This window comes from Chelmon rostratus, chromosome 3 (assembly GCF_017976325.1).
Source record: "Chelmon rostratus isolate fCheRos1 chromosome 3, fCheRos1.pri, whole genome shotgun sequence".
Taxonomy (NCBI): Eukaryota; Metazoa; Chordata; class Actinopteri; order Chaetodontiformes; family Chaetodontidae; genus Chelmon; species Chelmon rostratus.
In genome coordinates this window covers 15897164-15907407 of record NC_055660.1, presented here as the reverse complement: position 1 = coordinate 15907407, position 10244 = coordinate 15897164, and the positions used below count along the sequence as shown (strand labels likewise).

The following is a 10244-nucleotide window of genomic DNA, read 5'->3' as shown; positions in this document are numbered from 1 at the left end:
AAGAGTTCACACTGCCAATAGTAGCTGCACGTGAATTGATAGCAAGCAATAACACATTATGTGATATAATAATTGTTATAATAGGCCTGAAATCTTACTAGCAGGTTCCTATGGAGAAATAAATAAAAGGCAAATAAATCAAATGTATTCCAAGGTTGCAGTCTTTTCACCGTAATAATCCTTAAATTGGCCTCAGAAGCACCCTTGAGATGTAACTTTATGAAGACAAACAGTTTTCTCTGTTTCAGGTGGAGGTCATAGGTGGTGTTTAACATGTTTGTGAGCTGCAGTTATCGTAACAGCTGATCACCTGTTCAACCAGAAGAGGGCGCTGCAGACTAAAACAAGGACAGGAGAAAAGTATGTTTTCTCTAATATACTAGATCAATTGTATTTAATAAACACACTCTGTATACAGGCTGTTTATCACTCATTAATAGAACATATCATGATTACCTGAAAGCGGTGAAATAAGTGAAACATTTTCTGTCTCTATCAGTTGATGGATATCTTCTGTTTAGTCACCGGAGAGCTTGCAAACACTAGCAACTACAATTTTGAATATAACCAAACTGAATAAAAATGGTGTTTGCGTGCCTGTGAAATGAAAGATAGACTCAGTCTATTCTCATTTGCTCTGAAGGAGAAAGTGGCAGACAGCAGACTGATGCTACAGTAAGTATGAGGTATTGAATTTCTGCCTGGTTCACAACCTTTTATTGTTTAATCTAGCTGTGTGATTTAACCTCTCTGGATACTGCAGTATTGAAAAAGTAAAATCTATAGATGAGAGTCAGTAGGAACAAATGATCAAGTTGTTTCAGAATACCTATGAATCAAGGATTACATACCAGTTATTCAAGAACACGCTGCTATGCTAATAAACCTGCCTATCATGTGGATGTCATTCTGCTTTGCTTTACAGGCTCTCCACATTTCCCTCCTGGTCATGTTCATCCCCCTTTGCGTTGGTTGTGCATCCCTCCAGCGGGGGCCAGCACCCTGTCTGAGAGGTCTGAGGTCAAGTGTTTTTTACAGGTAATGTGTACACAGACAAACTGATATAGCCTGTAGCAAGTGAGTTTACTGAGATTGACAGAGCTACACCACAGACAAAAATACTCTCACACAAGATTTTAATCACATTAAGAGCACATTTACACTGATGTTTACATCTATGTCACATTATTCGCTACAAAGCCATAATAGATGCTAACTAGCAAACTCATTGTGCCAAATATTAAGGTCCATCATTCACAAATGTTGCTTAATTACTTCACTATATTCTGGGTGAATGGACTGTATGTACGTGGGACAAAATGCATATCCTTCACAGCATGTCCCCCTCAAGCTGCACAGTTGACATTGGCAGGTGAAAGACTGTCTGCCTCATGGTTCCCCAGGCTTTGTGACTGTGGAATAGAGAGTCTGCTCTGCTGCTGGTGGACGGGTGGCAGCCACAGTCCTACTGACAGAGGAGTAGTCACAGGCCGAGGAGCCATTTTTGTTTGCGTCAGAGAGTGCGTTCCTGTCTGTCGAGACACTGACCGGGTCGCTCTGGAAATTGACGCTGGCGTAGTGGAGCTGATCTGCGGGAGGGTTGACGGTTGCGTAAACGGATGGCAGTGTGTTTCCTGAGCCCGCCCGCTGGCTGCACATCTGAATGTCCTCATAGTGGTGATCTCCATGATTTCCCTGCAGTGGAAGAAGGAGAGCGGTGTGAAGGATGCAGCTGTTGTTCTCATATGCAAACTCACTCAAACACACAAACGCACCTCTGTGTTATGGCCAGCGTTTGTCCTCTGCCGTGTTGATTCCCGGGCAGGACAACACACTGAGAAAAAGAACATTTGAATAGATGGAAACAAGATATTTTTAGCTGTCTGCATTGACTCCTTACAGTAAGTCAGTAATGTGCAAGTAAAGCTATTGAGTTTCAAAAATGTTTGCCTCTTCAGTTTATTTATGTAGCGTTAAACTCACAGGATCTGTTTTCTAAGTGATTATATTAACTTCAAAATGTAGATTAGCAATCATTATTTTGCCAATCAAAGGGGGATTCAAGACGAGAGGAATGCTTATACCAGTACAAATACATGTATAAAAGTATGTATGTGTATGTATGGGGGCTTTGCACGCTTTGCTAAATTTCCATCCCTCACCTTGTGTGCTGGGGAGTTTGTGTCTGAGCAGTACAAATACAACCACAAGAATCACGAGCAATGCCAGACACCCTACCACACCACCGATCACACCTGCAACCAAGAGATGACAGCGGAAACTGCTAAATACATGGTGTCAGCGTAGGTTCAGTGTCCTCAGCAGTCATGCATAAATGAGAGGTTGTATCAGTGTATGTGATAGTGCAGTAGAAGTGTGTGTGTCGTGAGGGAGGTATGAAAAGCAGCTGTTTGTTAACATAAATCAAAGTGATGAGGTCACCTATGTTTGGAGGGTCTTCCCCCGGATCTCTTTCAGGAGGACTGCTTACTGTTTTGCTTTTGCTGTGTCCTTCTTCTGTGCCAGGGTAAAAAGCCAGAAGGTTAGAGATGTGGCAGAAGGCAGAAGTGAAATTACTGCTTCAATACACACACACACACACGCTATTTTTTTTTTTACCACCCTCGCTCTTGGTGCTACCAGATTTTTCAGCATTGTTTTCAACCAAGAGGGGGCGTGTGAGGTGTGGACGTTCTCACAACAGGGAAGTGATGGTCACACACTACTATTTCCTTTAACAAAAGGAAATGAATCAAAATGCCCATCCACTGGTAGCGATCATAACTTGAACACAACTTGATTGAAGTACCTACAAACTGTCAATAAATGGAGTGGAGTGCACAGAAAAAGTAGCAGAAAATTAAAATGTTCAAATAAAGTAAAGTACCTGAAAATTGTACTTTGGTACTGTACTTGACTAAATGTACTTTCCAGCACTGGAAATAGTTGTCAAACTGTTTTCTGTCTCCTTCTCATGCTCTCTCTTGTATTGCTGATACATAAATGAGCAGACCTTTGTACTCGGTGATTAATCATGATAACCTGAAAAGTGTGCATCTAATCATCAACAGCAGCACACACTTTGCACTGCATTTGTTGCATGGGTACAACCAAGGTCTACTTGTATTAGTGTAACAGTAAAGTGCTCAGTGTACGCACCTACAGTCAGGATGATATTCATGTATGTCTGTTGCTGCCTTGTCCAGTCAGAGCCACACCAGAACATTCCAGAGTCGTGTAGGTTCACATTCTTAATGGACACATAGAAGTGCTTCAGTCTTTTGTTATCACTTATATCAAACCTGCCTTCAGCCACATGGCTGTCCTGTTCTGTTGTATGTATTAGCATCTTGCAGGTGAGGGGATCCTTCCCTTTGCACAGGAATTTTTCCCGGCTCTCATGGCTGTGTGGATAGGGACACTTGATCTTTACAGTGTCCCCGGTCACACAATTTTGTTCCTTTGTTGTAATTTCATCCCAGTCTGAAAAAAAAAAGAGATGAATGCTTTTTTGTTGAAATGTGTTTTTCACTTATACAATCTTGTGTTATGTTGATTAGTTTTGAATCAGGATGATTAAAAGCATGTCAACACTCAACTGAAATAAACTGGTTTATTCATATTTGGATCATTATATCATCATTATATGTTGGATTTTTGGATTTTATCAAAGCTGCTGAAAAATTCAGTATTTCTCTATAACACTGAATATCAATGACTAAATAAACAACAAAGTTAAAAAAACAAAAACATCTTAAGATTTAACAGTTGAAACTTTAGTTACTCTGCTTCATCACGTCTGTGTGGATGTGGTCAAAAGGTTTCTAAGTTTTGAAGAAAAGTGTATATACATAGTGTATATACAGTAAAGCACCTCGTCGCTCACAGTGAGAAGCTGGTTGAGAAAAAATATACTGTCAGGGCCTTTAATGATGCATTAATATGCATTAATAAATATTATGACACAATGAAGATAATTTTAACCACTATACAGTCTGTGCAGTTTGATCTATAACTATGCATCATATTTTAGATTCTAACAAAAATGAGCTTCTAAAATATTGAAGCTGATTTATTTTATTTTTTTATTTTTTTTAATTGATGTACTGCAAAGTAACTATAGTTTGCCAGGCAGCTGGATTCACAAGATCATGAGGTCACATGAGCTGGGCCATCCATCTTGCCAGACTTCAAATTATACACTTGTGGCTAAACCACAATCCACAACCACAATGAGCGTCATATGAGGAACTACTATGCAGCTATGGGCGGACGTTGTTTTTGTTCGAAATCAACAATGGCGGCTCCTAAAGACGTTAGCTGCTGCTATAGCATCAGTTATATCAGAGGTGGAGAGTATTTCTTCACTGAAAGAAGAGCTAAGAATGGCACTGAAGGCTTTTCTCCATGGAAAAGATGCTTTCACTCTTCTCTCTGCTGGCTTCTCCAAGAGTCCTGTTGCAGCATGTGGTTTACCAGGTCAAAAAGTAGAAGACTTTAGTGTGTTAGGAATATAATTTAAGTATAGAAAAGTCATTCCAAGTACACTTTTACCTCTTGTGCTTAATTTAAAGTATGTTTGTGTGCTTCAAAATAGTCATTAAGTTAAGTTAGTTGTTGAAAAAATGAATATACTAATTTGGCAATAATGAAAGTGGTATTTCAAAGTACTCATAAAAAGTGTGGTTTACTATTATTATAAAGTATTACAAATTGTACTTAAGTGTTCTTTTATAATGTTACTATATTACACATTTTTAATAGTAACAAATTGTACTTTTGAAAAGTATGCTTATTGTAAAGTGCTTTGTATGCACTATTCGAAGTGTACTTTAATTTTGCTTCATTTTGAATAGATTTAAGAGTATATCCAACACATTATATTACAATTATAATAAATTGTGTTTTGTAATAATTGTGATTGACAGATGGTTCATCCAATCACAAGTATTTCTTTTGAAAGCGCCTAACCCTAACCCTTCTTAGATGGTTCTGTGTAACAAACCATCCGCCGCGTCAGGTTAAAAGTAACTAGCTGTCAGATAAATGTTGTGGAGGAAAAGGTATGAAATATTTTTCATGATGCTTTACAGCTTCATCGTACTCACTGATATTGCCGACGCCTCCTCCTTTGTATCCTGTGACAGACAATAAACTCACACGAGCTGGCATAAGAAAAAGCAAGAACAACAAAAGTTCACTACACTGTCAGCAGGTTTTTACCAAAATATGTTTGACAGTCATCAAAGAAGAACACCAAGAAAATAATATTATTACCTGTCATTAAGTAGATGATGACTTTTAGTGATGTTCCCATTGTCTCAGCCCTGCTTTCACCAGTTTGGAGCTTAAGTCCGATCTGATCTTTCTTCGTTACTCCCTTTGTCACACCTTCTGTCCTTCTGCAGACAGGACACCTTGTCAGCTTCTACTTTCTAGCACACAAGCTTTTGCATCTCAGAATGAGGATGTAGGTTTTTCATGCATTGAAGGGGAAACTGTGGGATGAAGGCAAATGAGACAGAGAGATAGAGTGAAATGCAGAGGCTGCTGTATCTCATGATCTCTTCATCTGTTTATGCATTTAGCCAAACGTACTTCACAAAACAATGGCCACAATGTCCCTCTTATCTTTGCATCAAAATAATTATAATACCAGCTATTTATATTTAGACTGCAGGTTTCATAGTGATGTAGTCATGGATTCTTTCCAGATAGAAGAATATCAGTACAATGGAAAATTCAAATTGTGCTTTAATGGACAATTTAGCACCTGTGTGAACATGTGACTCTTGCATCATGTGTGTACCTGAAAGAAACAAAGCAAACCAATTGAAATAATATTCTATTCACAAACTATTTTTACAGTGAGCCTACCGTCTTTATGTCCCGCTGCTTCATTTCCAGCAAACCAAATGCAGTTTACTGTATCTATTACTACAAAACTCACATGAAATAAATTTAGAAATGAAATAAAAATTACCAGGTGACAGAGTGAGACACGAAAGAAGATTAGCAAGACAGAAAGACAAAACAGGGATCTCTTTCACCTTTTAGTATCTTATCTTTAAGATCTGTATTCCTTAATTAGAGCATGTAATTTCTTTGAATGAGTATTAATATAATATATCTAATATATAATTTCTCAGTAGGGAACAGTGGATGTTCTTCGTAATTAAATGTTTCCACCTTGTGGAAATCAAGGCTAAGGTGACGTAAAAAGCTGCATGACAACAACATTAATTTGATGATTTAGAACCTAAGTAGAGTAACTAAAGCATCAAGTTGACAAAAATTACAGAAATTTTCATTTTTTCCTCATGAGCCCTGTGTTTTGTTTGGCCCACATTTGTTTCCATTCTGGGACCATTAAAAGCATGCCAAATTAGCCATAAGCAGTTTTGCAATGTATCCATGGCTACGCAGACAACTTTCATTATTTGATAAAGAAGAAAACTTAAAAATGTGATGATTTTCAGGCAAGTTCTGGAGCCAAAAGGAGCATAAGCAGATGATGATGGGAATTATAGGCAATGGAACAAGCACTGCTCTGTGACGTGGTGTCAGAAAATACAGCTATTAGCATGTCGGCAGGCTCCTTTCATCTGTGCTTTTATTATGTTCTCAAAATTAATTTTCATGCCACTTAAAATTTATGGTGAAGCAGACAAGATTTAGATCTATTTCCAGAAAAGTGGCAGCAGTGTAGAAGCTAGTGGAGATGAGTGCCATCATGAGTGTAAACTAACCATAACAGCAAAATAATTGATATTTAAAACTGAATAATTGTTCTTACTCTAATATAAAGTCAGTAGTTATGAAAATGCAGAAAATTATAATTTTCTCTTTTTTTCCTGGGGGAAGGACCCTCATGCGCCCTAATGGTGCCTCCTGAGAATTTTGGCATGTATCAACACCCCAGGCCTTATGGGCCAAGACAAGCTTAAGTTGGAGGCTGAATAACACCTGCTGGGAGACTTTCTAACCAGGGTGTAAAGATTTAGAAAGCTTATTCGGTGTACTGGCAGAGCAACATGTAACAAAGTGGAAGAATTTTAACATAAAATGCTCTTTAATTCCACACATAAAAACAATATAAAATATAAAAATAATACAGTGAATGGATTAAAGAACAGACTGTGACCATTTTTCTCTAACCTACCATTAAATCACATGGACAAATGATTGACAAACTCTTAAACACAAATAAATGAGTATATAAAAGAACAATAACACCAGCAGGGACCATGTTTCTGGGATTTTAGTTGTAGTGCCTACACCTCAGGGGGTCCAGCAGCTGATTTGATCTGGCCCCTGGGCTGGGTGGCTGTCTCTGTTTAGAAGCAGACTGTGGAGTAGAGCACACAGTCCTCACTGATGTGTTGGTCTCCAGCGTCGGTGGAGGGGCTGCTGGCGCTGCAGGAGTTCGCCTCGCACTGCATGATTTTCCGTGCTGAGGCATCATCCTGCAGACAGGATCTCATTGCGCTGGGATTAGCCGTCCAAGTCCGGACTGATACTGGATGACAAACTGATGTGTGGGGACCTGGACCTCTGCGACCTGTCACTGCTGCATAGAGGTTGCCAGGTGAACTAATGTTGACTGATGGGTCCACCTCTCTTGGCTGACCCCGGCTGTGGTTCTCAACACATATAAACTGCTGGAGGACACGTAGTTTTGAATAAAGGCCTTGTAAACTCAAACATAATCATAATCATAATCACACAACACACAGAAGGACTTCTCACCGTACTGCATGTGTTGATCCTTGGGTCTGCCTCGTGTTCCAATGTGGCTGGGATTAATGCACAATGAGAATCTTAAACCGCAACCAGGATACATGATTACAGCCAAGGACTGAATATTAACGGTTCAGATCCCTGGATCTGCAGTCAGAGACTCATTGGGTCATGCTGCAGAGGCATACAAGGTAAATTCAGATCACTTACCTCTTGTGGTGTCATGTCTGTGTTTCCTCAGTCTAAAGTACAAAACCAGACTCAGCAGCAGGACAGCAGCAGCAGCAGCAGCAGCAGCAGCAGCAGCCAAGTACTGCTCCTTTCCTGCCAGTGGTGGTAACAACGGAGGGAAGGGTACGAAACAAAAAAGCCAAAGCACTCTTTCATTCATCATGCCTGCTAATTCTTACTTGTCTTAATTCAGTATAAATATAAACACATGTTATATGTTAAATATTTGAATAACAAATGTTCAGCTTCCATTTCCTCTTTTTAAAACATGTCAAACCCCTAAAAAGGTGATGTAACAGCTGGAAATGCATTTAGCCACTATGCTGCACACAGACCACACACATACTTGGCCAATAAAGCCGCTTCTGATTCTGATTTAAAACCTGCCTTAGCTGATATTTATTCATTAATATGCTTCATTCACATATTTTAATTAGTTTCATTTCCTTGTTATTTTAATGCATTTCCTGCTTTTGCCGAAAGGTGGTGTACACATAAACTTGCCTCGCGGATCACAAAGGCTGACCACCAGATGGCATCATCGCCAGGTGTTGTTTGTTATTTTTAAGGTGAGCAAAGACTCAAATGACACCCCAAACAGAGAACATATCCTTGCCATCTTTTTATAACTAGCATGCACCTCAGATGTTTTCCTGAATCAGCTGCTGTGTGTGTGATGTGCTACCTGTGAGCGTATCTTCAGATGGAGCGAAACACAGTGCTGTGCGACAGGCGCTCTCTGACACTGAGTGAAAGAAGCCACCAGAAAACAGATTGGAAATCAGCTCACATTATTAGCTCTGAAAGATGTATATTCCTGAACACACAACACAATTTATGACACACGGTTTAAATAACCTGTAGTTCCTGCTGATTCCTGGCGTGGGCTTGAACTGTGGTTGAAAGTAAGAGGATTTGAGGTGACCAGTGGAGGTTTGAGAGGTGCAGGAGCTGTCAGAGAACCAAAGTAGTTGTTCAGGGAGAAAGAATGAAAGCAAATACAGTGATAAGTCAGAAAAATAGCTTGAGACAGAAAGAGAGAGACTCATTTTAACATACCTTTGTAGACTCTGAGCTTGATTTCTGTTATGGGATCATACATGTATGCATCTATTTCACACCAATACGTCCCACCATCATTCAGGCTCAGGTCATGGATGGTCACATGCAGGATTCTTTGTTTGGTATCATCATAGAGATAATATTTCCCTTTTTGTTTGCTCTCTTTGAACTTTGTACCAAGGGTTTCCGCTAGTTTCCGCCTTTTACCATAATCACCCTTACAGAAGTATTTCGGATATGTTTCATACCCAGAGTCGTATCGGCAGGAGATCTTAACCAGGCCTCCCTCCTGGGCTGATAGCTGAATCTTTGATTGCTGGCCTCTGACTGCTTTCAAAGAGAAATAAACACAGAAGATCGTTTTTGACTTGATTCAGTATTTTCAAAACTACTCAAGAAGACAAATATTCTCAGTAATATAATAAAGTGTATGAACAGTGTAGGGAGATCATTTTGAACTTGCTACTGGAATGTGTTCAGCACTCACCAGAGGACAGCCAGATGCCAAGAAGAAGCATTTTCCTCATTGTGAGCTCTGTTTGTAAGTCTTATGTCTTTTTCAAGAGACGCTACTGGAGCCCCACAGTGAACCACGTTAGGCAAGTTACTGCTATGAGTGTGAGGCTCAAAGCTTCTTCCTTATAACACTTCTCCAGTTTCCGTCTTATTCAGCTCTTTTTTTGTGTGTGTGTGTCTGCTCTTTCATTGTGGGTGGTGTGTGTGAACACATGCCACTTCTTTACCATAGTCAACCACAAACAGACACACACACACACAGAAAGTCTCAAGTTTTCAAAGTCTCTCTTCTGGGTACGAAGTTTAAAATAATTTAAAGAAATGAATATATTCAGAATTATTAGATTAATTAATTCAAGTCAACCTGCAAATTTAGGATAAGGCCAGAAATCTGTCTGTGTGGTGGGTATTTGCTGCAGCATACCTTGAACTCTCACAACAGAGAAAGATCAGCACTGGGTTCAGACATTGCAATGCTGATTCATCTGTTGATATGCAGTTAGGCTCAAGAGGTAAAGCTATGCTTTATTTCACAAGCAAAACAAAAAAGATAATACGTCTGAATTTAACCAGAATTTTGTCTGGTGCATTTTGCGTTTTTTAACTCCAGACCAGCTCACTCAAGGTGTCTTAGAAATCAACAGTTTACGATGTCTGCTCAAAAACAACAACAAGCCGATAAGAATTGATGGGAG

At 39.4% G+C, this 10244-nt stretch overlaps 2 protein-coding genes across 4 annotated transcripts; both read right to left on the bottom strand.

Annotated features, from left to right (window-relative positions):
* Positions 1 to 1172: 1172 nt before the first annotated feature.
* LOC121604631 (CMRF35-like molecule 1) lies at positions 1173 to 5555 on the bottom strand. Its single transcript, XM_041934206.1, has 7 exons — positions 5278 to 5555; positions 5109 to 5165; positions 3160 to 3483; positions 2443 to 2517; positions 2163 to 2255; positions 1776 to 1834; positions 1173 to 1695 (listed from the first exon to the last, which is right to left on the bottom strand). The coding sequence occupies exons 1-7, from the start codon at positions 5315 to 5317 to the stop codon at positions 1390 to 1392; spliced, it is 954 nt and encodes a 317-aa protein (XP_041790140.1). The 5' UTR covers positions 5318 to 5555; the 3' UTR covers positions 1173 to 1389.
* Positions 5556 to 6883: 1328 nt separating this feature from the next.
* Positions 6884 to 10242, bottom strand: LOC121604820 (CMRF35-like molecule 9). 3 transcript variants are annotated; one of them, XM_041934437.1, is made up of 7 exons: positions 9521 to 10242; positions 9031 to 9363; positions 8830 to 8922; positions 8657 to 8716; positions 7951 to 8064; positions 7750 to 7796; positions 6884 to 7661 (listed from the first exon to the last, which is right to left on the bottom strand). In XM_041934437.1, the coding sequence occupies exons 1-7, from the start codon at positions 9558 to 9560 to the stop codon at positions 7338 to 7340; spliced, it is 1011 nt and encodes a 336-aa protein (XP_041790371.1). In that variant the 5' UTR covers positions 9561 to 10242; the 3' UTR covers positions 6884 to 7337. The 3 variants fall into 3 exon arrangements, with proteins under 3 accessions (XP_041790371.1, XP_041790373.1, XP_041790372.1); XM_041934439.1 differs by having other exon boundaries at positions 9031 to 9360; XM_041934438.1 differs by having other exon boundaries at positions 6884 to 7658; positions 9521 to 10239.
* Positions 10243 to 10244: the final 2 nt, after the last annotated feature.

Coding starts and splice junctions, on each gene's coding strand:
- LOC121604631 (XM_041934206.1), bottom strand. CDS start 5,317: ATGGGAACATCACTAAAAGTCATCATCTACTTAATGACAG. Junction 3,484..5,108: donor AGGAGGCGTCGGCAATATCA/GTGAGTACGATG, acceptor TTTTTTTTTCAG/ACTGGGATGAAATTACAACA. Junction 2,518..3,159: donor GAATATCATCCTGACTGTAG/GTGCGTACACTG, acceptor ACCCTGGCACAG/AAGAAGGACACAGCAAAAGC.
- LOC121604820 (XM_041934437.1), bottom strand. CDS start 9,560: ATGAGGAAAATGCTTCTTCTTGGCATCTGGCTGTCCTCTG. Junction 8,065..8,656: donor ATCTGAAGATACGCTCACAG/GTAGCACATCAC, acceptor CACCACTGGCAG/GAAAGGAGCAGTACTTGGCT. Junction 7,662..7,749: donor GGATCAACACATGCAGTACG/GTGAGAAGTCCT, acceptor CGTGTCCTCCAG/CAGTTTATATGTGTTGAGAA.